The 26131-nt window shown below is 44.9% G+C and overlaps 1 protein-coding gene across 21 annotated transcripts in view; it reads left to right on the top strand.

Moving 5' to 3' along the window:
- The window catches only part of Kalrn (kalirin RhoGEF kinase), a 599822-nt gene that overhangs the window by 221319 nt on the left and 352372 nt on the right, over positions 1-26131 (top strand). For all 21 annotated transcript variants that reach the window (XM_036203323.1, XM_036203328.1, XM_036203326.1 and 18 more), the window contains exon 6: positions 16435-16557. In XM_036203323.1, the coding sequence (XP_036059216.1) occupies positions 16435-16557 (123 nt within the window). The remainder of the gene's footprint in view (positions 1-16434; positions 16558-26131) is intronic.

The raw sequence follows: 26131 nt of genomic DNA, 5'->3' as shown, positions 1-26131 counted from the left end.
ATTCAAGAGAGGTGTATGTCAGGAGGGGGCACAGAACAGCACCTAAGAAACACTTGTTGGCTAGCTAGTTTATAAATAGTCACCTAGTGCCTGCTACACACCATGCACCCTGCAATGCTCTGAGGAGCAGATTCCTCTTTCCCCAGGATTGGATGGGGACATGGATGCAGTTCTTCATATCTTATAAGAAAGGGGTGGTTTCCATATAGTAACCCTTCCAGTGGGTAGTACTTGAGTGCATTAAGTTATCAAGGTACTTGTTCTTACTGGGGCAGGTAGGATTAGGAGGTAAGTGGGTCTGAGAGAGAGAGAGAGAGAGAGAGAGAGAGAGAGAACATGAACACAGGTGGTAGACTGAGCAAAAAAAAAAAAAAGTTAGCTCTACTCCAGTCTTAGAAGTAGAAGAATAGCTAGGGTACTCTCCTCCCTTCTTTTTTTGAAGACAGAATCTTGTTGTGTAGCCCAGGCTGGCCTCAGACTCAGAATCTTCCAGCCTGTGCTTCTTGAATGTTAGATTACAGGCATGCACTGTCAGTGTGGGGTTGGATCCCCCCCCCATTTTTTTTTCTTTTTCTTTCTTTTTTTTTTTTTTAAGACAGGGTTTCTCTGTGTAGCTTTGCGCCTTTCCTGGAACTTGCTTTGTAGACCAGGCTGGCCTCGAACTCACAGAGATCCACCTGCCTCTGCCTCCCGAGTGCTGGGATCAAAGACATGCACCACCACTGCCCAGCTTTGGGTCCCCTTTTTAAGATCTGAGAACTCTCTGGAATAATTTATAAACTAAAACAAAGTGTGCGTCTTATTTGGGTGGGGAGCTTCTTTGAGGTTTCTTTCCAGGAATTTCACTTTGAACCATCCACTTTCCTTTTTGCTCTACCACGACTCTCACCCCTACTTCCTTCTTTCCCGTTTCCTGTCCCTGCAGGTGCACATCCTTAGCACAGGCCTCCCCACCCTGTTTGTAAATGTTTCTCTGTTCATAATGGTCCTTCTTCCCTCTACAGCCCTGTTTCCTTCCTTCCAGAGCAGAGAAAGACCTGCATGTGTGACTCAGGCCTCCAGGAGAAGGCAGAGAGCACAGGTCACAGAAGCCAGGCAAGGCTTTTAGAGACAACACTGCGTTTGGAATTGGGGAAGCCTTCTGAAGCTTCCGTCCGGTAGTCCCAGCCCTGTCCCTGCCATGCCCCAAGCCAGTCTCATCCTGTTCCCTTCCAGCAGCCCTTTGGTGACTGGGTAGGTCCTCATAGTCCTTTCCCATTCCCTTGGCACTGTACAAAGTCCCTTCCTTGAGTTCTTTCAGTCTGTGTTCATTGATGTGGGCCTTGGCCCTCAGTATGACCTTCCTGGTACCAGCTTTTCAAATAGGAGAGGAGGGAGGAGTCTGCAACCCTTGGTCCTGCTTACACGGGCAAGAAAAAGATTTTGTGTGCCGTGGTAGGAGGTGAGGTTGCTTCTTGTAGTTCAACTTGGAAACCCTGGGCCTACCCATCCAGAGAAGGGTGGTGCATCACTCAGAGAGCTTCATTCATAAACACAGAAGGCTGTTTTCTCATGTATAATCACCAGTTTGGGTGGGTGGGGTTAGCAGGTTGCTGGTGTCCAGGTCAACGATGGTCTCCGTTTCCCATGGAAAAGCCCACCTCAGGGGCATGTGTTGTTCCAGCCTCATCTCTGGGTCCCACTGATCTTCCCAACCACAGTGGAAATTACATCATCTGATCTTGAAGGGAATAAAAAACCACTACCACCTGTAGAAGGAGCATCACACTGTGATCAGCTCCTTCTGCAAAGGCGTATCAATTCTCAGAGAACTGCCTCTACTTGAAATCCCAGATGACTTCTTCCTTCATGATTCCAGTCCATGTTCCTCAAGATATCCCACTGTGGTGCTAACCTCAGCCCCTCCTTAGTAAACTAGTGTGTGTGTGTGTGTGTGTGTGTGAGAGAGAGAGAGAGGGAGGGGGGGGGGGATTTGGTAAGAGAAATCATGAACTTTTCATGTGGCAAGGGAAAGGGGAGTGTTTTCTGCATGCTGATCAGGTTGGCTAATTGATCCCATCTCAAGATATTTGTCGCACCTGAAAACTCCCTGGGAGGCTGACTTTACCATGAATATCCAGAGTAGGGTACAAACTCCCCATTGGCCCTGTCCATCCCATCTGGTCTTCAAGTTATGTGCTCACCGGCCTCATTTCTCAGGTACACTGTAATGTCTGCAGGTCACAGCCAGCTTTTTTGATAACTCTGGGTTCCCAGGAGACCCGTTCTGCCCTCCCTGGGCTGTCTGTCAGAATCCAACATTTTAAACAGTCACTCTGAGCTGGCACAAGAGCACCACCTACTGCTGAACTTTCCAAGGGCTTCTTCTCGCTAAGGTCCTTGTGCTGTTTGGAACTGGGGTCTTTGGGAGTTTCATCTTGCAGGGGAGAGTCTGTAGCAGAACCCAGCATGGTCCTTCTCTAAGAACCCAGGGGAGGGCAGGTGGAGAGACAGAGAGGGTATGAAAGGGAAGAAAAACCCTAGAGACAAGGAACAGAAGTGAGACCAAGTGATGAGCCAGTGTCGGAGAGGAACAAAGGTCATGCCCAGGCTGTCGGCATGATGGCTGACAGGGGAGAGTGTCGGCAGATCCCTCCGTAATTTTGGAAGGAGGGTTGATAACTAAATGAAATTCAAAGAAGTTTCTTCTAAGGCAGAGAAATGTGGAGGAGGTGGTGAAGAGTTCTAAAGCATGAGTGTGCTTTAGGGGGTCCTGGCATTTTTGCCCTCTCCCCAAGAGCTGCAGGCTCTTTCTAAACCTTACACCTGGGCATTCACCTTTGTCCTGTGAGGAGTGGGTAGACTCTCCTCCATTCAGGAAGTTGCTTCTCAGCTCCGCACAGTATGCTTTGTCAGGCGGGGTCTGGAAGCCAAGCCCCTCCTCACACATGAACCTGAACCTGCCTTCCTGTGTGTTCTTCCAGAACCCATTTTAAAGCTGCTGAGGCTTACAGGAGGTGTCTGGTCCTCTTCCTCAGTTCTTTAAGGTCAAGCCTACCTAGCCCAGATCCCTTCAATACACTGCCCATCTCTCCCACAGCAGGGCTCCCAGAAGTGGGGGCTGCCTCCTGCTCAGCCCCCCTGTGGAATCTTGTTCCCAGATGTGCAGATGATTGACACAGCTGATTTTAGGATGTGTAGGAGGGACTGGATGAGAACATCAACCAGACACTCCATTTTTACAGTAAAAATAATAGTCCCCATTTTCTGAGTTGTATCCTGTGTGCCAGGAACAGCCATTAGTTCATCTAAATTAACTTGCCAAGGTGCCAGATCTCAGTGGATGCCTAAATTTAGCTCTGGGATAAAGCTGGGCACGGTTTTCTCAGCTTGTTAAATAGGATTTGACCTCTTCATTTCTACATTTTGGGAAGTGTGTGAAGTACATTCCCTTACTCTGTCCCTGAAAATATTTTATCAGTATTTGTGGTTTACGTGGAAAGAATTTGCCCATTCAGAGTCAATATCCCAGGGCCGCCTGGGCTGCCGCCTGGCTTGGCTGGTTCTACTCACCTGCTTGACTTGCTGGCTGCTGGGTGACCGTTCCATCCTCACAGGACGGCCATGCATGCCTTGCCGGTGCTCCAGGGATTCAGTCCATCCAGGCACACCGGTTGGAAATGAAATGCAAACAGGCAAAACTCTGTTTACTGCCTGGAAATATTTATATGAATAAAAGAATGATTTAAAATAAAAGAATGGTGAAACTTTTCCTCCTCTTCCTTAGGGTGAGGAGGATTCAAGTGAGGGGAAAGGCCTTTTGAGGCAGAGTAGGAGCATGTGCCCCTCCAGACAGAGCTGGGCTGCAGTGCATCTGTCAAGAACAGGGTGTGATTTTAGCATGAGGTTTTGCAGCCTGCGTTTCTCTGATCAGAAAGCAGCTGCTTTCTGTGACCGTGGGTTTATTCCGTCTGAGCCAAGGGAGTGGGAAGGAGCTGGCACACATCCCCAATCTGCTGGGTTCGGCTCCTTCCACATGTCATCCCCTTCATCGGCTCTGCCCTAGACATGGCAGGGCTTGTGAGAAGAAGGGGAAGGGGAAGGAATCTGGGGAAGTGGAGGCAGAGACTGAGTTGGTAAGAAGTCTGAAATGCCTTTGTATTTAAGGTTGCAGTTGGCTTGGAGACCCTCCCCTGTCAGAGGGAGAGCAAACCTGACTGTCCCTTCTGTTCTGTTGTTCCCTTTGCTAGGAAAGTCCCAGCGCTGTGTCTTGTGTGTTTGCCCATTTAGGACTCTGTTTTAACTCCCCAGGCCCTTGTTCAAGTGGTATATTCCCATCCTGATGTCCTTCCCTTTCATACCTTTTCAGCTGGCCAAACCCTAGTGTCTTTTTACCACCTTCCAAAAGCTGTCTAGGCTCGGGCCCGCCCCTTCTCCTGCTAAGTTGGACCAAAGGCTCCTGTGCTATCAGCCCATAGTATATAACTCATTAAAGTGCCTCTCACATTAGAGGACTTTCACAGAATAGTGAATATGTCTGTCTCCCTGCTAGTCGGTGACCTTGCTCTTCCATCCCAGTCTCTAATCCAGTGTCTGGGACTCAGTGAATAAGTAACAGGTGAATGAAATATCATATCACATATGGTGACCATGTGGTTGTTTGGTTGCTCAATGCTTTTGGCTGTTTAGAAAAAGGAAGAAAAATAGACTGAAAAGGGATTAAATATCAAGGAATTACATTATTTCTCAATTTTAAATAGATGTGCAGAGGCTACGCTTCCGGACAGATAGATGAGCTAGTGAAGTCTGTCATCGGGAGCCCAGGAGCTTTCTATCTCACTGTTCTCCTCAGAGCTTCATCCACGTCTCCCCTGTGGTTCTAAGATGAAAGCCAACAGTCAGAGCAACAGACTCCATTTGTCTCATCCAGAGGCAGGTGGGATGGGAAAGGGGGAAAGAAAAGAAGGAAGACAGTGTATTCACATAGACACTGGCTCCTCTTCCCAGGATCCCCAAGCAAATCTCTTCTCAGGTTCATTGGTTTATACTAGCTAAGATCTGCTCATCCCTGAGCCAGTGAATAAGGAGAAAGAGAATTAGCATGATTACTTTTGACAAACCATCTAGTATGGAATGGATGGTGGAGAGTACTGATGTCCAACATGATTCTCCAGGAGGAACTTTCTTAGGGCCCAGACATATCACACTTTCCTGTCTTCCCTCTGGGACTGTAACAGCGTCTGAACACACACTATTCCGTAATTAAATTTTAGTTAAAAAGGAACACAATTCTAAGCTAACAGCACTTGCTACATGTCAGGTGTTCGGTAGGTCCATGTATTTGTGGCACCCCTGCTGGACAGTCAGATGCAGAGCCTGTCATCACGGAAGCATTTGGGAGACAGTTCAACTGGTGCCTCACATCTCTTCTGCTCTCCTATTCGCTTGCTTTTCTCTCTGTGAGACGGTATGCTACTTTCTATTTATTTGTTTCCACATTCATTAATCCTGTTTCCTGTACCTACTCTGATGTTAAATCCACATGATTCTGTTTGTGAATTCCAAATCTGTTGCAGTCTTCTGTCATTTAATCCAGAATGCCCTTCCTTGCTCTGTCCTGTTTTCTCTTTCAGATGCTAATCACAGTTATTTTGGAGGACCTGCTTCCTAATCCAGATCTGAATCATCTCTGGGTCTGCTCCTAGTGATTAGTGTTTCATTACAAGCTGCTTTTCTTTGACGCTTCATGTCTGGGAATTTGGACTCTATATGAGCATGTACAAATGATGCATTGTAGAAGTTTTTGATGGGGTCATCTTCCTCTAGCTCCTGTGAAGGCTGTGTGCAGGAGAGGGCTAGGTCACCAGCAGATCACTTAACCTTGCAGAACTGTGGTGTAGACTTTGCTGTGTGGTAGGTCCACTTCCCGGTTCTCACTGGTCCAGGGAATATTCTCATTCCAAAGCTTTGGCCTTTCCCTACTGTGTGGTTCTCCTGTGGTCCCAGCTGAACTGAACAGTTCCATGTGAATGTAGTCTTTCTGTCCTATACCTTCCATCTGTCAGGCTTTCGGGAGTCTTGTCCTCGATTTAGGATTTGGCCAAGAATCTGCATGAAGTTATAAAAAAATTATTAGGAGTCCTTTCTAGAGCTCCCTCCTCCCTAATAACCTGTCTCCTAAGTCCCAGGTACCTTGCCAGCCCTGAATATTATCTCTATTTTTAACACTCACCAAGACCATTGTCACCTTGCCGGAGAAGTGGCTGATGGGTAAAGTGCTTGGCTAATTTGTTTAATCCCCAGCACCACAAAAGGACCATTGCTGTTTTCTGTTAAGTTCCTAGGTTCCTGTTCTATAGCCTGGAAAATACCATCAGTGAGAGAATCAAGGGGTAGAGGGGGACCTTCAGTGTGTACCCCTTCCTTCAAAGACCATCAGTCTTTGCTGCTTGTTGATGGTAGGGTTGCATCTCACAGGGACTCCCTTCTCACTGACACACAACAGTCCACACAAACTTGTTAAATAAAAGTGTAAGCCCAGCAGAATCACTCCTTCTGACTCTAAATCTCAAGGGCAGGGCCCAGAAAGCTGTAGCTTTTAAGAAAACCCTTTAGATAAGGTAGGCACCAAAGAAATTTAGAGGAAACATTTGTCAGGAGACAGTCCTCTGGTCAAAGAAGGCATTGGGAGAAATTGAGACTTCAATTTGGACAGAAGGGGATGATCTGGAAATCGGGGCTTGGAGCATTTTTCTAGGGGAAGATGTGGTCCACAGTGTGGAAGGAGGGTGTGCATGTTGAGATATGCTTGCATGGCAGTGAATAAGTTGACTTGGATGGAAAGGATGCTTGGTGTGGAACAGTGCTGTGAAATGATAGGGAAAGGCAGGTCTGTGGAAGCATGAAGAGGACTGGATTTTGCTTTGCAGCTTAGAAACAGTCCATTGTTGGGGGTTTTGTTTTTTGACTGAGGGGATGTCCTGTTGAAGGTGGTGTTTATAAGAATAAACCTGGTCCAGGCAGATGGCTTGGCATAAGAGACAGAATGGAGTCAGAGAGACCACTAGGGAGGTAATTGAAATAATCCAGGTAGAGAGGCTGAGATGTGACTAGCAGAAGCATTGGAAATAAAAGACCTAAGGTGGGCCTGGGATGGGAAGTCAAGAGAAGGTTGATAATATGATAGAAAAGATATGGCAGTTTGACAGGTGGGCAGGAGATCAAGGGGACATTTCTGTTGTAGCCACAAGTGCATTGGATTCATAGGGAATCCACAGACATCCCATTATGTCTGTGTGTATTGAGAAGATAATTTAATGGTGGCTTAAATGCATGGATTTTGGCATCAGGCAAACCTAGATCTGAGTATGTAGTATGCTAGCTTGACTGTGTGATCTTGACTTGAATCACTCTGAATCTGTTTCTTCACCTAGAAAGAGGGGTGGTGAAAGTAGTTGTCACCCCTACAGCTGTTATAAGGATTGAGATAATGTGTATAAATCCCATTGTGTGGCACCTGTCACATATTTATTCTTGTCAGTCATCTGAGAAGTTACAGATAGAGAGCATCCAGAAACAGGAAATTGCATGGGCTATCAGTTCAGATGGACATTTGATTCTGAATTTATCTTCATCACTTATAAGCTGTGTGATCCTAGGCAATTCACTTTTTACTGCAGTCATTTCAGTATCTGTGGGAAGTTGATCCAGGAACCCCCGAGGATACCCAAATCTGAGGCTGTCCAAATTCCTTGTAATGAATGGCATAATATTGACATGTAACTTACAGACATCTTCCACGATACTTGACGCAGTCCCTAGATTCCTTATGATACCTAACACAGTGGAAATGCCACATAAATATTTATTATATTGCATTATTTAGGGAATAATGACTTGAAAAAGTGTGGGCATTCAGTCCAGGTACAGTTTTTTTATATATATATATTTTGATCACAGTTAATAAACTTCCAGCTTCAAAATTTTCAGATATGAAGAGCCAACCATACTAAATTCTTGCCATGTTAAAACACAACTTACAGTACCTTCTTTGTGACAACATGAATGTGAGGATTGCTTGAGACAAACTGTGGATGTCCAGTCCTTACACTGTCATAGTAAAGGTCTGAGGGATACAAAAGGAAGCCATGAGGGGATAGCCAAGGGAGTAGAAGGCAAGTGTGAAGAGGTCCATGGACTTGGTGAGCTTCCAAAGTTAGGCTGTTCCTGCCATTTCCATCTTGCTGAGAGTAGGTATACAATGTGAGGAAAGGGTTCAATTATTATCTGGTTTTCATGAGATAATGTGCTACTGGGTACCAGGAAAGAAGGGGGATGCTGGGCAGATCTGCAGGCAAATGGCCTGTGTCTGAAAAGCACTAGGCTGAGAGGCCCAGCCAGGTAGTCAGTAAAACAGAAAATGAAAACACACCCATTCTTCTTGAGAATAAACTGATGTGAAACAGACTTGAGAAGTAGGGGCACTTGGCTTCCTTCTTGGGGGTACAGACACAAGCAAGCAGTAAGCAGTCACATTGTAAGACCGCAAGGAGGAAGCAGGGTGGAAATAAACAGGAGCACAGAGCAGAGCCCAGTCCTGGATGCTTGGGAGGGGAGAAGGAAGCTCTAGGTGAGACTCTTGGCTGGAAAGAGTTAAGAGCATCAACATGAACTAGACCTCTTGGGTTTGACTCTCCCCTTCACTTAGCTGTGCATCTCTGGTTCAATTAATTAAATTCTTTGAGCCTCAGTCTTCTCTTCTGTAAAATGGAGTGATGATACTAGATGTTAATAATGGGGAAATAATTATGACATTACTGGGAGGATTAAGTAAATTAATATATGTAAAATGTTTAGGACAATATCCAGCACATAGAGAGTACTTAGTGAATAGTTGCTGTTAGGACTATTTTATTTTTTGCTACCATTATTGTTATTACTGTTATATGGAAAATATTGGAAGTAAGGAAAGGGGATAGAGAGCAAGAAGATGAGAAGAAAGTACTGTACTATTCTCAGTGTATTCTGGCTTTAACATTGAAGGTTAACAATGACTGGGGAGCCTTAGTTAGTATCTTCTAAGCATCTAGACGTAGCTTGCCACCAGGCAATCCTTTTAGACGACCAGCCCAGCAGCCCAGCTCAAGTGCAAGGACATAAGATCTGCCTTGGCAACTGCAAGTGTGGGCATGCTTACAAACTCAGTGCCCCATGGGAACCTGTATCTTGTAACACTTGACACAACTGACAAGGTTCTTGCAAAGAACATGTTCCTTACAAAAGCCACAATTCAAGGCAGCCCAAGTTTGGTGTCCACAACAGTGCATGTGTAGTTTTTTGGTAGTTACTCCCAATCCAGGTACAGCTTCCCAGTCACGGAGTGTCTTTATAGTTCGCCAAGATTCAATAACATGCTGCCTTGAAGCATCTTTATTTGTTGTCATGGAAACAGAATCTAGATGCTAACTGGAGGTTGGATTGCAATGCAGAAGAAAGGGCTTTGCTCACAGCGGACATTTGTTTGTGTTATAAAGACACTAGGACTCTTTAAATTGTGGACAACAGTGCTGTTGACCTGGTTGTTAAGGTTTAAGGAATTTGGGTGGAAGGTGAAGGAAGTATGCTATGGGATCCACAGTGCATGTACAGACACAACCTGATGGGTAACACTGGCATCCTTGCTGATTAACGAGCGAACAGGGATGCTGCCCCTTTGATAGCCAGCTGGGCTCTCCTCCCTGGAGCAGACAGGGTCTGTGACCTGGAGAAAGCAGCTTCCTTCATGCAACGTGGAAAGGTCTGTAGGCAGACATGGTACCGGCATAACAGAAGACGGGTGTCTTTGTCACCAGGACAGCCTGTCAGGCCATGTCTCTGCCTCTGGGGAGATCTGGGTAAGGATGGTCCACACACACACACACACACACACACACACACACACACACACACACACACACGGCTCCACAGTCTGCAGGACTGAATAAAGGAACCGGCACAGGAGAGGACCGACTTCAGCAAGAATTCTTGAAACCTAGAAACTAGGTCCACATTTTGGTGTCTTTAATATTCTCTCTTCCCTGTTTCCTTCCCCGCCTCCTCACTTCTCTCCTTCCTCCTCCTCACTAGAAAATCAGGAAAGCTTAATCCTAGGAGAGTAGATCATTGAAAACCAGGGTTGAAGGGTCTTAAGAACCCTGGGCGAGTACACACACATGAGGACTGTGTGTTGCCATTTTTGCACAAGAGCATGCGCCCCGGGGCAGCAAGAGTTTCTGTGAAAGCAGAATTGTGAAGTCAGGAAATTTGCCTGGTTCCCGTGTGCTTATAGGGCCTCTCATCTTTTGTCTAAGATCCCTCTGCCACCTTATTTTAGAATCACGTCCATGGCCTGTGATCAGAGAGGGCCTATTGAGCTCTTTCTATATCCAGGATAAACTAATTCCAAAAGGGGATTGCAGGGAAGATGGCATTTTAATAGGCATCTCTCCTGAGTGTGTGTGGGAGATGGGGGGGGGGGGGGGGGGGAAGGGGGACTGTTACAAACCAAAGTCTGTAGAAGTGAAAGAGCAGGGTCGTGGCAGAGAGGGTGGAGAAGGGGGAGTGTGGATGCTTCCTTGCTAGGTAGAGGCAGGGAGATCAGATGAGGCACAAGATCTTGCCTAACATGCTGTCGCTGTGGCCAGGCCATCCAGGGAGGGCAGTAGGAAGGCGCCAGAGCCCCAAGTACATTGGTAGAAGGGCTCTGTGTCTTGTGTAGGCAGACACACCCACAGGGTCCCTATGTGAGCGAATGCTGGTACCTCCGAGCAGCTCTCTTAAGAGGCCTGTGGTTGCTCTAGTAGTGCGTTGCAGGTGAGTGGGTTGTGAGTGTTTCACACACACACACACACACACACACACACACACACACACACACACACGTGTGTGGACCGCAGGTGTGAGGCCCACTGGCCCATGGTGCTTTTGTGGTATGGACTTGCAGCTTTACACCTATGCCTTTCACCTGTTTTGATTTAAGTGAAAATATTTAGGAGTAGGCTAGAACAGACTCACTATATGGATTCAAAAATCCGTATGTATGTAGCATCCAACCAAGTTTTTTTTTTCCCCCAACCCATCATTTTGTTTGAATGTCCCTGGTAGCCTAAGATTTAAATTGTACAAATTGTTATTCCTATTTAAATAGTATAATCATTATTTATCTGTTTTACAGATTAAGAAAAAAAAACACTCGTGATACGGCTTGGTAAAGTTCATACAGCAGCTTGTAATGATTTATATTATCTACTCTTTGTTCTTTAACACACACAAGATTCTGTTTTATAATTGACTGGAGACCTTGTTTCCCGGGCCTGACAAGATTCACCTACAAGGAGGTTGTTGGACTCTGCAGGGATGAGTCCCTGCCGGGTACAGGGTGTAACCCTGTGTGTGCATACCCAGCCAAAAGAAACCCACCAGTTATTTTGCTACTTTTTGCTTAATCAGCTCATCAAGGCTGAGTATGAGTGTCTTATTTGCAATGTAATCTATAATTAGTGTACAATACTAACAACAGTTAGGTGATTTGAGAGTTAGATGACATTAGACGCTTTCTCTATAAGAAGGAAATAAACAAAAGATTTTTACTCAATATCCCGGCTCTATGAAATAGTTATGCTTCATTAAAAACAGAGCAGAACAATAATAACCTTTTAGTTACCCCATCTTTTTAAAAAATGGAAAGCCTTTTGTTTATTTGCTAATTTGCATTTAAATAGATTCCTTTATCATTGACTATTTATGAAGAACCAGCTTTGTGTATTTTTACTGAAGTTAGCTAGCATAAAAAATTACTTAGCTTAGTTAAAACAAAACATGAAAAAAAAAAACTCAAGTAGCTTACATATAACATCTTTCTTAATAAGACAGAGAACACTGCATACAATTCAGACAGGAAGATAATTGCATTACTTAGATATGACCCTTCCTCTTGGAAGGATTTTTGTTGTTGTTATATTACATTTTGTTAAATGTGACATTTGTAGTTTCTCAAAAAGTGAGGGTGGAGACACAAAGAATCCAAAACTAGTGTAGATAGATTCTCTTTTGCTCTATTCCTCCTTTACATCTTTAGGTCATTCTGGCTCATGTGTCTTCCAGATAGTCAAATTCAAACAGATCGAATTATAAATGGTTCTGGCTTGAGACTAGGACCACTTAGGAAGGTTTTTTCTTCTCCAGACACTAACAACCTTAGGCATGACCAACTGCCATCCTTCTCCTTTCTCTTTCTCCTCTCGCCCTCCCTTCTCACCCCTTCTGTTTTCTTTATTCCTTCCAGCATTTATGTAGAGAAGTCCTGTTGTTCAGGCAGCTCCCCCCAGCATCTGGGATCCTGCTTGTGGTGTGCACTTAGAGACGAGGCACCTGGGTACCGGCAAACAAGTGTTGCCAAGCACCTTTGCTAGCCTGGGGTATCATGGTGCACGCAGCCTCTCAGAGCCCGGCTGACAGTCGCTCAGAAAATGTAGCACAGGGTGGAATAATGATGTCTAGAATTTGGACTTCCCTTCTCTGAGCCCTCTCTGGGAAGAGGACCTGATGGTAACACTCATGTGATACTTTTGAGGGTGCAATACGATGATACATGCAAATGGACCCTGGAACTTGAACTTGCAAGCACCTAAGAAATGTCATGATGGAGACTAAGGAGCTGCTTTTCTCCGGCTGTAAAACAAGGCCAGTTTTATTGCTACATTCCTTGATTCAACCACTAGAAATATGAGCTATAGCAATGAATATACGTTGTAACCCAGGAGGTATTTCTATGTTTTGAATAGAAAAATTATTTTTTCATGGGTTTCAAAATGTGCCGTTTGTAAGCCAAGCATGCTCACTCTCATTCCAGAAATCACTATCACTTGCAAATCAGAATATGTAATATATTATATGTCAGAATCTATGATATATTATATAATCAATTATATATTTTTTTCAATAAAAAAATTCTAAAACGTTTTATGGCTCTCTTGGGTCAGAACACACATTTATATGAGACCATCAAGTCCGCAGAGCAGGTCTTTTCCTCTCTTCCTGGGACACATGTTACTTCTTTGAAACAGTTTCTCCAGAACAAGCTAAACTTTGTCAGGGTGTCTCACTACCAGGAAGCAGGAAGCAGGAAGCAGAGCATGAATTTGGGGGCGGCATCGGTGCCAGCATCAGTCTTTGAGGAGCTGATTTAGCAGGGTGCACAGCTGCTGTGGCCATCTCTGTCTTGCCTCTTACCTCGCTTGGCCTATGTCCAGCTCTCCTCTCTCTGCAGTCCAGCAGGGACCTGGTGCCCAGCAATCTAATCACTGTGGTGCTGCCCATACCTCCTCTGTCTGTTTGTATATCTAAATAGTTATTCAGCAGAAAATACAAGGTCACTTCCAGGCTGCTGACAGAGCCGTGAAAGGATGTGGCGTGAGCACTCCCTCGTCATCACAAGTTCCCAGGACTTAGAGCATTTCTATAGTTAATATCATGAACTGTATTCATTCTTTTGTACATAAGGAGAAGGAATGAGATATTATTTTGAAATGGGGTTTGGAGGAAGAATTTTTAAAAATTACAAAATGAGAACCCTCTAAACTCCAGGGCTTGCCTTCTTTCCCTCTCCATCATTAAGGATAACTGGGGGTTGGGAGAGCTGTGGCCAGCAGCCTACACTATGGGGCCGGCTCGGCTGGGGCTGATAAACGCAGACCAGCACACACAGCAGATATCAGCCTGTTCAGGAGAGCCTGGCCTGAAATAAACCCTCTGTTACCTGAGTAGTTCCGGTGGGAGAGTCTCCAGGTCAAGCACTTGTAAAGCTAATGTTCTTAGGTTCAGGGGTGAGTTGCTACAGACCTGATGTCTCTCTCTAAGCCCCCAAACACACAAATCTAGCTGCCCACAGGAATATCTATTGAAACTCTCCTATGTCGCTCAAATGCAGGACATTCAAACTGTAGCCCACTATGTCTGCCCACCACCAGTTTCTTATCCCCCTTCTTCAGCAGCCCCCATGGTGGTACTTGGGATTTCAAGGACCAGTATGCCAAAGCTGGTTTTGCTAGCTCTTTCTCGCCTTCTCTCCAACTGATGATGAGCTTTGGGGAGGTCTTGTCCAAAGGGGCTCTCAAACCTATCGACTTCTCTGACTCCACTGCCTCTCCTATGCCTGGATTAGTGTGCCATCCTCCTAAGTATGCCCTCTGGCTGGCTCTCCCTAGTCTACATCCCAAACTGCTGCCACAGCTGGTTCATATGTTATAGCTCAACTGAGGACCCTCTCCCACACCTCGCTATCAATATGTGGCCCACATCACTAAAGCAAGCAGCCTTCATGGTCAGTCTGTGCACCCACCTCCCCAGCTACATCGTGTCAAGCCAGGCACAGTAAGCGCCACTGGGGTATTTTCAGTGCCTGCGACATATTGGGCTGCTCCAATTTCCACCCTGGATTCCACCTTCACTTTGCAGGGTCACTTAACTTGCTGCCCTTCACTTATCTGGTTCCTCTCTATGTCAAGGCTTAACACAGGATCCTCGTTTTTTGGGGGAATGTATTGTTCTTTATCCTCTGCTAGTATCTCAGATTAGCCTCTATCATACTCATAAACCTTTAGAGTTGTGATTTAAGACTCACACACACACACACACACACACACACACACAATTATAGAAGAAGAGGACATAGATTTGAGAGAGAATGTTGAAGGAATACCACGGGAGTTGGAGGGGAAGAGAAGGGTGCTAATGATGAAGATGTGTTGTACTCATGTATGAAATTCTCAGATGAATCAAAATAAATAATAAACAGATCCTGAGTCCGCATCAGTTTTCTACACTTTATAAAAGCCACCTAATTTCAAGAAACACATTTTTGACATCATTGGCCATCCATCTCCTTGGATATGGCAGGTATCTCATACATATTAGTTGAGCGGCTAGAAGTGCAAGCTTACTTTTTGTGTAAAAAGAGGCGCTAGCACAGGAAAGCTGGTGCAGCCTTCATACCCCTGTCTTGGAGCTCATCTGATTCTCTTGCTACGCTGGGAGTGGGCAGCAACCCGTCTCTGTAGCTGAAGTTTCTCTCTGGGTCCTGCCAAGCCCCTGAAGTTCTGCAGCCCACTTACAAAATAATCACTCAGAAGCTTATATTAATTATGAACTGTATGTTCTTCTTGCTAGCTAGATCTTACATATTAAATTAACCCATTTCTATAAATCTATACCTTGCCACGTGGCTCATGACTTACTTGTATCTTTACATCTTGTTTCTCATGGTGGCAGTTGGCAGCGTCTCCTGACTCAGCCTTCCTGTTCCCTCAGTTTTCCTGTCTGCTTGTCCTGCCTATACTATAATTCCTACCTGGCTACTGGCCAATCAGTGTTTTGTTTATCAACCAAATGTGTTTATCAGAGCAACACATTCATAGCACACAGAGCAATATCCACAGCACATCCCCCAACACACACACACACACACACACACACACACACACACACACACACACACACACCCCACATGGACCTAAGCATGTAGACATGGAACATCTGGCCTGAGAAAAGTGTTCTTCCTCACAGGTGCTGCTCACACCTGTCCTAGATGTCTCAACTGTTGCTCTGGGCATCAAGCTATACAAACTCTAAATTAAACTTGGGTTAAAAAAATAGAGAAGGATTCTCACCTCAGGTCCTTAAGAAGTCCAGAGACAAAATGGAGTTCACGCCAAGCTCAATCAGGGCCCTGACTGTTCCTGAAACTGCCTTGACTCCCTCCTTTCCTTTCCATTGGTTTCCAGCCAGTGGCCGCAGCAAAGCAAGATCGGTGACCCACAGGACAAACTACATCCAAAGAACTCGCAAACTTCTCACATCTTATTGTGTTGATTTGGGTCACATTTTTATTTTTGAGACAGACTGAATGGTTGGAAAGAATCATGCACTGGTTAGCTTAGATCCAGCATCCTGAAGAGGTTGAAACTCTGGGGATTGGAGTTCTGATCAGTCCCCTTCCGTGCTGGGGCTTCCTGGAGGAGACATGGCTACCTAAATGAGTAGGCTAGGCCTCCAAGCTTGCTCCCTCAGTGCTTGTCCTCCAAACAGGTGTGGAGCCTTCCTGGGGGCATTCTAACGGCTTCACAAAGGGCCAGTGGCTACCTTTGATAATAAACACCACCACCCCACCTTCATAGTTCTCTCCCTCATGTTCTCTTTTGACCTGAGGCTCTGTAGACACACCGAAGCTACCTGTAGAGCTTAGGCTAAAATGTGAGGATTCTCCTGTGAAACTAGACTGTGGCCCCTCTCTGACTCCAGGGAGATGACAGCTTCTCCCTGGGAAACAACATGAGGGTTTTAGTCTCCCCGGCCTTGAATGCTTTGTCCTGCTTGACCTCTGACCTTTCTCATCACCCTGTCCCATCTTCTCCCTTCTAGATGTTCGACTGGATAAGCCACAACAAGGAGTTATTTCTTCAGAGCCACACAGAGATCGGCGTCAGCTACCAGCACGCACTAGACCTCCAGACGCAGCACAATCACTTTGCTATGAACTCCATGGTGAGTGGAAAGGCCCTTCCCAGCATGCCTCTGGAACAGGACAATAAAGGAGCAGGGCAGAGGCGAGGGAGGAGCAGGCTCCAGTTAGAACAAGGCACACTGACCATGCAGATCTTTGAGCAGTCCATTTGCCAGAATGGGGACCTGTGCAGGGCACCGAGCCAGCCAGCTGTTCCTATAGCAGACCATGACCCCACTTCACACTATGAAAGGAATGTGCTTGTCTTGTCGAGGCATGAGCTCAGCACAAGACTAAATGACAGGCGAGTCACCAGTTCCACTTCAATGACTTCACTGACATTTTTTTGGTCCCTAGCAAGTATGAGTCACTGAGCAGGGATGGAGAAGGGCCTCGAGCTATGGTGTATTGGGAAGTGTTGAGTGACTTGTGGCTGCTTATAGTGGGAAGAAGAGCCCTATGGGACACATGATTGCTGCCTTCAAATATTTGAGTGCTGATTTGGAGAGGAGTGGGAGATTTGTTTGATGTTGGTCTGGAAGGCAGGAGTTTTCAGAGGATAACAGTCTGTGGAGTCAGCAGTACACGGCTCGCAGGGAGGGCTGGGATGAGGTGGGAGAGCATACATGATGGGCGTGTTCAAGGAGACATGAAGTAAGAGGAGACCATTTCCTCTCAGTGTGGACAAAGGAAGTTTACCTACATGTTTCACCCTTTCTTACCTTCATTCCTTCATCTGTGAAATATAAATCATAACTAAGTTAGAGGTTGCTTGGGTGATTAATGAGTTAATTATAAAGCAGTTGGAACCGTGTCTGGTGCAATGTAAGTCATCAGTGAATGCTGATGTTTTGATAGATGGGGACTTGTGGGTCTGCTAGATGACATGTGATCCCTCAGAAACCTAGCTTTGGGAATACCATGTTTTCTGGGTGGTAGCTCCAAGGCTTCCTTTAGAAGTCTTCTGTCCTTAAGTCTTATAATATTCCAAACATGTGGAGCCTAAATACGTCTCCACCGAAGATGCCCTTTTTTGAGTTCCTTTTCCTGGCTGTTGGTCCAGAGGCAGAGCTCCGCCATTCCCCATGCGCCTGAAAACCAAAGATGCTTTACCCTTTTGCAGATCTGTGCTGGGAGTGGGGAGAGTGTTAGAAAAAGCACAAACCTGGATGATGGCAGGGTCCAAGAAGGAAGAGAATTTCATGGTCCACAACCAACCAACTTGGGTTAAATGTGCTGTGGACTGGTCTTACCTTGCTGAAGAAGAAATGATTCCATCTTTCAGTTGTTCACTGTCTGCTTGCAGAGCTGAAAACTCAATCAAATGTCACTTGATATGTGCAATGCCAGATCTGCTAAGTTAACTAAAGGCATTAAAATCTAAGTGGCTGAAAGCAAGAGTTTCTTGTTCCTGGTATACATTCATCACTAGCTAGCGGGAGGTGGGTTCATCACAGGTGCTAGCATCGGAGTTAGCAGCAGCCACCATCTCAGGGGCTGCCAGTTGCTTGGCCAGACAAAGTGTGAAACCAAACACAGCTGGCTCTGAGACCGTCCACCTGGAAGCGACATGTCTGTACACACTCCACTGGCCAGTTTCCATGTACATTTCAGTGGCCAGTATCAAACCCAGCACCACCTCTAACTTCAAGGGGGCGGGTCCTATTGCTTCAGAGAGGGTTGGCCAGTCGTGAAAGGCCATAATCACAAGCGTAGAAGCCACCAAAGGATGTTGGGTAAAGATGAACAGTGTGAGGCTCACACAGAAAGATCACTGGGTACAGCAAAGAAGGTCCTGCTGAGACCAGGTAGGAAACCAGCATAAATGTGGCATGAGTTTGGACCCCAACACAGTCTCGTGTCCTCGTCTAAATGGAAGGACTCTTCCCTCCCAACTGCAATCATTTCTTATCTCCAGACTCAGTCCCACGGGAACAAAGTAATTGATCACAGGTGATTAGGACTGTGAACGCAAATCTAGTCAAGTTTGATTATCTGTGTGCCTTGTGGCTTTTCCCTGATGACATTCACCAATTCTGTGTCAGAATTTTCACATCACCGAACTGCCAGGCCCAAAGGCAGTCAAACTCATTTTAATAAGCAACAAAGACAAACATAATTATGGAGGTAAATCTGCCACCAAGCCCCTGGAAGCCATGCATTAGGAAGCTAGACAGCGCCTTTGGCTTTGAAGGGTCTGTATCACTGCTCTCCCCAGTTAGTCTGGGTAGTTATGAGTTAATGGCACATTGAAAACCTTTACTCTGACAAATTTACTGGGGAAGTTATTTTCAGGGCACAAACAAGGGAAGAAATATTGAAGAGTAGTGTCTTCTGGAACTGGGAGATGAAAGGCTTAACGTCCAACAGCCAATTAGTATGAAGCAGCCCGTCGGCAGGCTCCCTTAGCTCCACAGTGAATGTGCCAGCAGCAAGCAGAGGCAAGGCGGCGTCTGTAGCCTGATTAGGCTGGATCTCCTCTTGGGCTGCTGGGGAAGGGAAGGGAAATCCCAGGACTGTTTGATCAAATTGCATGAGCACCAGTACTCCATAAACACAGCTCGGTGTCCGCGTTTCCTGGGAAGTTTACAGGTTTGTTATTAAAAGGGGCTTCCCACAAAGAGGGATGGCAGCGTTCCAAACAGGTGAATGGAGAGAATTACAGGCTTTTTCCCTGGCCTCAGTGATGAATGACGCTGCCAAGAAACAGATGAGTGCCAACAGCGACTCACTTCTCCAGCCAATGACTACAGGAATGATCAGTTCTTCAGGGAGAGCCGGGGAAAGAAAGGGGCAGGGATATGGATGGTTCTGCAAATTCATTGAGGCATTTCAGTCTCTGTTCTTGGAACATACACACACACACACACACACACACACACACACACACACACACACACACCCCTGTACGCGTAAATGATTTTGTAGTACATTCTATTTCAAGCTGCAGGTGGGTCTTTTACTGTTTAGTCTTGTTTCACTACTGAATTAGGCCAGGGATTCTTCTTTTGGGGGAGGTTACAGAGTCCTATCATGTAAAATGAAGCTTGTGGGTCCTCTCCCTCAGAGGAATGTATGCACAAACTCTTTAAATACCTTCAAGGGAAACAATACAGTGCAAATCCTGATACTCATTCTCCCTAATTTCAGAGCTCAAGAACTTGATAACTTTTTAAAATCAAGAACAAGTCTTTGAGAGTCGGGGGTTGGGCTGGATGGGTGGGCCTGCAGTGAGTGGTAAACAAAAAGAGGGAAGACTGCATCCCACAGAACTTCCCAAGGGAAACAGATGTTAAATGTAGGACTTCACCCATAAATATGTCATTACAAACCAATAGTCTCATCTCAGCACAACAAGGAATGCTTTGGCCAGGGTGAAGAGGCTGGGGTGGGTTCTGATGAGGAGGGAGATCAGGTGCATTGCTCATTAGCAGTCAGTATTGGTCTGACAAGCTCACTGTTCACTCATTGATAATCATGAATAATATGTGAATTAACATGTACATTAAGTCCTAGGTATATCAAATTATATCTAAAATTATTAGCTCATAAGTTATTCATTTATATTTTCTTCTCTGTGTCCGCTGTTTATCTACTGATGAAATATATAATTCTAGCTAAGAAGACAGTTACCAAATGTATTCATTTTCTAGGAATGTTATAGCAAATACCACAGCCAGTGTACCTTAAACATCAGAAATTTAAGAAACTAGGGATGTAGCTCAGTGGTAGAGGACTTGCCCAGTATGTTCAAGGGCTAGGATTCTATCTACCCCCAGCAACACCATCACAACAAAATCAGAAATGTGTCATCCTGCAGTTCTGGCTGTGTGAACACAAGAGCACAGTGCCTGCAGACTGGGTTTCCCTGAGCCTTGCTTGGTGTCATCTTTCTTGGTGTGCCCTCGAATAGCCTTTGCTTTGTGAATGCACACACCCCAGGTGTGTTTCCCCGTCCTGATCTCCTTTATAAGACATGGGTGGGATTGGTCCAAGTACCACACTAATGGCTGCATTTTTAAATTAATTACTTCCTTAACAACCCTCCCCCCACATGTGAACACATTCTGAGATGCTAGGGCTTGGAGTTTCAACGTGGGGATGTGAGTTTAATTTTAGTCCATAATCCGGAAATAACTGCTTAAGTCCTGGGTGGAAATATCAAAAACTTCTTCAGTTTTATTTATGAATTGGTACCAATAAAGCCCACCAATTAAACACACTGAGAGTGTGGGAATAGTGCCCTACTCAGTGAGTACTAGAAGAAATCTGGAAGAAAAAGGCTAAAGCTGATTACTTTAGATTTTTCTCATAGTGTGGGTTTTTGGGGTTTTGTTTTGTTTTGTTTCAAATCAATAATGATAATGACTCTCACCTTCTTAAACCCATTAGGAAAATTCCCTCTGGTTCCCTACAATGCCTCAGAAAGCCAGGTTTCCTGAGCCCTCTGGGGCCTTCCTCTTCCTTAATTTCGCCTTCTCCATTACTTAATTTTGAATTCTTCCTTCCTTGAGTGGACCTTCTCTGCTGGGAGTGAGGGTAGCTGGAAGTCAGTCTGAGTGTAGTCTACATAGAACAATCACATAGCCATCCGTGTATGGTTCTTCATGAGACAGGCCCTCACAGGAGCATGGATAAATGCAAAATGGCCTTATTTACACTTTTAATTAGCTGGTTCTTTGGGAAGAAATGAGTTGCTAATAGCTTCTGTCTGGAGTTTAAAATATGAAACAGTTTTCATTTTCTGGTGTTATGACGACTAAGAGGATTCGTTGTAGTGACACACGATGTGCATCTGGGCAGTAGGAAGCCTTTCCCTAGCATGTGTTTCATAGCAGCTTCGATGCCGTTAATTCACTTAGTGGAGGCGAATACTGCATTTGATGATGTGTGAATCAGGCTACTGGAAAAAAGTTTGTGGTGGTCTCTCTGTTCTGAGGGAAAGTTACAAATGACAACCCCCAAGGAAAAGCCATATCTGCTGCAAGAGACAAAAAGACTGTAGGCAGGTGACTCTTCTGTCCACTCAGACATATTGCTGTGGGGTGGCCTGTCATTACTGATTTGTGGATGCCTCAAATCAGAATTCTATTGCACTTCCTATAGCAGCAGAATTTCTAGATTTGGATGGAAACATGCACACACACACACACACACACACACACACACACGTCTGTGCACACGTGAACACACATTTACACACTAGTGTTAGTGTGAATAGTAAAGCACCTTTGCAATCCTAGAGGGGGGAAGAGCAGGATGAAGAGGAGGAAGGGATAAATGTTATATGCGTCTCTGAAAATTAGAATCATGTAGAAAGCTGCATAAAAGTTAGTATTTCTCTTCTCTTCCTCCCCCTTCTTTTCCTCCTCCTTTTCTTCCTCCTCCTCCTCCTCCTCTTCCTCCTGTCCTGGAAAATCAAGATCACTGGGAGTGGGTCTCTGAGAGCATGTATTTTTTAACAAGTTACCCAAATAATTTATGTTCACATTGCAGTAAAAGACTCTCATTCTGTACCACTTATATGCATAAAACTTATGTGTATAAAATAGTTACTCCCTAAAACAAAATATCTCAAGACCCCAAAGACATCCAATGCGATAGCTCAAGGAGCTTTGTGGACCTACTCTGCATTGAAACTAGAGAAAATTCTTTGAAAATATTGGTTAAAGTCTCTGGAAATAACCCTAAATTCATATAGAAAATAAAGAAACATGTATTTAAAAAACACTTTAAAACTCACTACGAACAGTATCCATGGTGTTTGAGTCAAGGTTCCTTCTCTCCTCTGCCTCCCAGTTCAGTAGGATGAAAATCACTCCATACTGCTTACAACAATGATTGCAGGTCCTCCCAGCCAAAGGACTATCTTCCCAGGTAGGACATTTCTAATCCTGCCCCCAGACAGCTGTGCTAAGGTTTGGTTATGGGTGAGTGTGGCCTAGAGGTGTATATCTAGTCTCATGCAAAGCAGTTGTACCATGGGGGCAATACTGTGAGAATATTAGGGTGTCTCCTTGCTGAGAGAGACAAGCCATGGAGACTTGAGGTTACTCACCTCATTCCCCTGAAAAGTTAGCTCCCAAAATGGAGTTAGCACCAAGGAAAGCACACCACTGCCTCTAGCCCCAACCCTAGAGCCATGGATGGCTCAGAGATTTGACTTCAGGGTAGAAACATACTATACAAAATCAAGTCCCAAATCTTCCCCCAATGGAACTGACTTTATCTACAACAGAGATTATAGACATTTAAGGCAATAGAGCTTTAAAAAGTGCCCTGGGGAGGATCTGGTAAAAGGCAGGATTGGAGATGTAGACCTGATAGTTTACTACAGAAAACTGGGGAAAGAAAAATCACAAAGGAAATTCCTTATGCTGGGAACAAGTGATCCCCAAAAGTAATTTGAATCTACCATAATGGACAGCACTGGTAAAGATTAATTATGTAACTCTAAAGGTCAAGATATCTACATATTTCCTCTCCTACCTTCTCTTAACTTATTTTAAAAGCAATTGTATAAAAGAATATGTATTGTTGAACCTATTACATAGAAATGTAATAAAATTGCAAGTAATCTCACTAAGGAGATATGTGGATAAAGGTCTGATTTGTCAAAAGAAACATCTCCAGGTAATAACTGGAATCCACAGGATCAAATGAAAACATGTAGAAATGATAAGAAAGGATGCCAATAAACAAAGCTGTAGCATACATTAACTCGCCTTTTCTATCTCAGCCGCCATAGACATACAATTATAAAAAGTGATAATTATGGCAATTGAATGTTAGGTTTGAAGCATTTATGAATGAAATATATATGGGAACAATACCACAATACATAGGGAATGGGCATAAAGCTCTCTCCAGGAGAAACGTTTTTATGTTCACTGAATTAAATAGTATATATCAGAAGCTGATTCTGATAAGATGTTTCTTGGGTAACTAGGAAGATAAGTTAAAAATAGTGAAAAATCAATCAGTAGAGAGATAATAAAATGCTACATTAGAAAATATCTTGTTAGTACAGAAGTGTAGGAGGATAGAGGTGTAGGAAGAAATGTGTGGCATATAGGGGAAAAAGGAAATGGCAAATGTAAGTTGAGCTGTGTCAATGATGGCATTAGGAGCAGGTGAGATGACTCAGTGTAGTGCTTGCTGGGCAAACATGAGGACCTGAGTTTGGATCTTCAGCGCCATGCAAAAGGCTGGGAATTTTGGTGTGCACTGGTACCTCCATCACTGAGGAGGCATAGGCAGGTGCGTTACTGGAACTCCCTGCCTGGCCCATCTAACTAAATTGGTGATCTCTAGGTTCAGTGAGAGACACTACCTCAAAAAATAAGGCGGAGAGCAACTAACTGAGGAAAACACCCCACACTGACTTTTGACCTACACACACATATGCTTACACACTACCATGCATTTGTACACACACATGAATATATTCATATACTCAGACAACACATAGACACACAAAAACAATGGCATTGAAGGTGAAACAATTAAACAAAGGTGCAGATTGTCAGGTTTTAGAAAGCCAAGATCTAAATGTGTGCTTTCTACAGGAAATACACTTGAGATTCAAAGATGCACCGTGATTGAATATACAAGGATGGAAAAACATCCAGCCATCATCTAGAGTAACGATACAGATTTATATCAACACACCTCCCTTGTGCCATCACTGGCTAAATATGTGTTGTAGGCCCAACATGAATAGGTGTCTCCAGGAATTACTTGTCTTGGTGGCCTTTAAAGTTCATGTGACCTGAGCTTCTTTGTTGAGATTCTGATCCTAAAGATGGAAGCGGAGTGGCTGCTATGTGTCTCTTCCTGACGAGAGTAAGGGCCATCTATTTTCTAGCTCCTCTTGGGCTTCTTAGGCAGGCCTGCCAGAGAACCTGAGATTGTAGAGTACCGAATGTCATGCCAGCCTATTCTTACCAGTCAAGTTCAACAGGATGCAGTGTTTGTATCTCTACGAACAGCCTTGTGGGAGGAATCTCCCTTTTCTGCCCACTCAGTAGGAGGAATAGATTTTATGTTCTGATCAGCCCTGGACCCATTTATGATCTTGGTTCTTGGTGACACCATCAACATTTAACTAGACCGGGAGCAGAGCAGAACAGAGCATGCTCAGAACTCAGCCATGGGGAAGCGTTTGCCTGTGTGGAAGGCAGCAGGCCTCTACTTTTACTGTTCGCTCCATTACCCGAGAGCTTTTAAAAAAAACATACTGTATTTGGTTCCTGCTACCCTAGATTGTGGTTTAACTGTACATACATACTGGGCCCCCAGAAAATCTATACAAGACTGAGAATCAGTTAGAGAATCACCAGTCCAGTTTGAAGAAATTAAGTCAGCTGGCACTAGACCTGAGTCAAACTCTACAACTGATTATTATTACCCTGTAGAGTTTGTTGGAGAGTTGTGGGAGGCCAGCTCCTACATTTATTTACCCCAGGGACACTTGAAGAGTGAAGGATAAGAGATTTAGATAGAAACATAGAGGAGAGATAAAGAGAAACATAGGATAGCTCGGGAGGACCTGGGTCAAAACCCACCAGCCCCTTCTGTCTCTTCTAAAGGGTTTTTAAAGGAATGCCAAAGGGTGGAGCAAAAGACCTCCCCCAGCATAGCAAAGTGCAGACCATCCCAACCACCTGGTGACCAAGCATGTGATCGAGCCATCCTCTGATGTAGCTCTGCTGTGTAAAGCAAGCTCAGATCTCACTAGGAAACCTTTGTGGGCTCCCACAGAGAGTGGAACCCACCCCACCTCAACACCACTACCACAGTGTAAAGAGCTTCCAGGAGAACACCTGCCTGTCCTCACCCTTCCCTCTTGCTCCCCACCAATGCTTCTGATGCCCTTTTGCCTTTGTGTACTGGTCCCTAGTCAGCCCTGGTTGGATGGGAAACACAGGTGTCCTTGGGCGTGGGAAGAGCATCTTACCATCACTCCAGTGCACTGCACTGGTTCACATACCTGCTGCTCAGCCACTGGCCCAGTTTGATTTTGAAAAGCTGCTGCAAGCTAGCACTCAGGGCTTAGATGACAGCTTAGACCTCTGACATGTGTTTGGCACCAGTCTGGCTCAGTCTTCTCTCTTGATAGTTACCTCCTCTTGGTCCTAATTTGTTGTCCCCTCTGCCTAACTACTGTTCAGAGTAGTTTGAGATGCTTAAACCTCTGACGTCTCTTTTCTCATTGTCATCCATTGTTCTCTGAGGACACTCTATCCTCATGTTTTCCCCCTAGGCTGTTTATGAAGTATTCTCTGTGTTTTTCTCCCAAGGCTCCCTCAGCTCAACTACACATTTCCACATACTGATCTACAGGACTGCCTGCTCACTTCTGGGTCTGCAGATGCCAGGGGGTTAATTTGTGTGAAATTCAGCCAGCACTGATACATGCCTCTTCTTTGCAGTCCCCTGGAGTTGAATGAAAGGCATGAAATGGTCCATGAAACCTAGTGAGTCAGACAAGATAATGTACACCAAAGGCCTTAACCTGCCAAGCAGGACACATGTGGAAAGTGTCAGAGGTAAAAAGCAGCCACAATGTTCCTGTACCATCGTGGCTGTGGTCAACACTGGCCAGGAACCTGA

Source organism: Onychomys torridus, chromosome 12 (assembly GCF_903995425.1).
Source record: "Onychomys torridus chromosome 12, mOncTor1.1, whole genome shotgun sequence".
NCBI lineage: Eukaryota > Metazoa > Chordata > Mammalia > Rodentia > Cricetidae > Onychomys > Onychomys torridus.
Note: the sequence above shows the minus strand (reverse complement) of the source record. Positions and strands in the feature narration are given on the sequence as shown.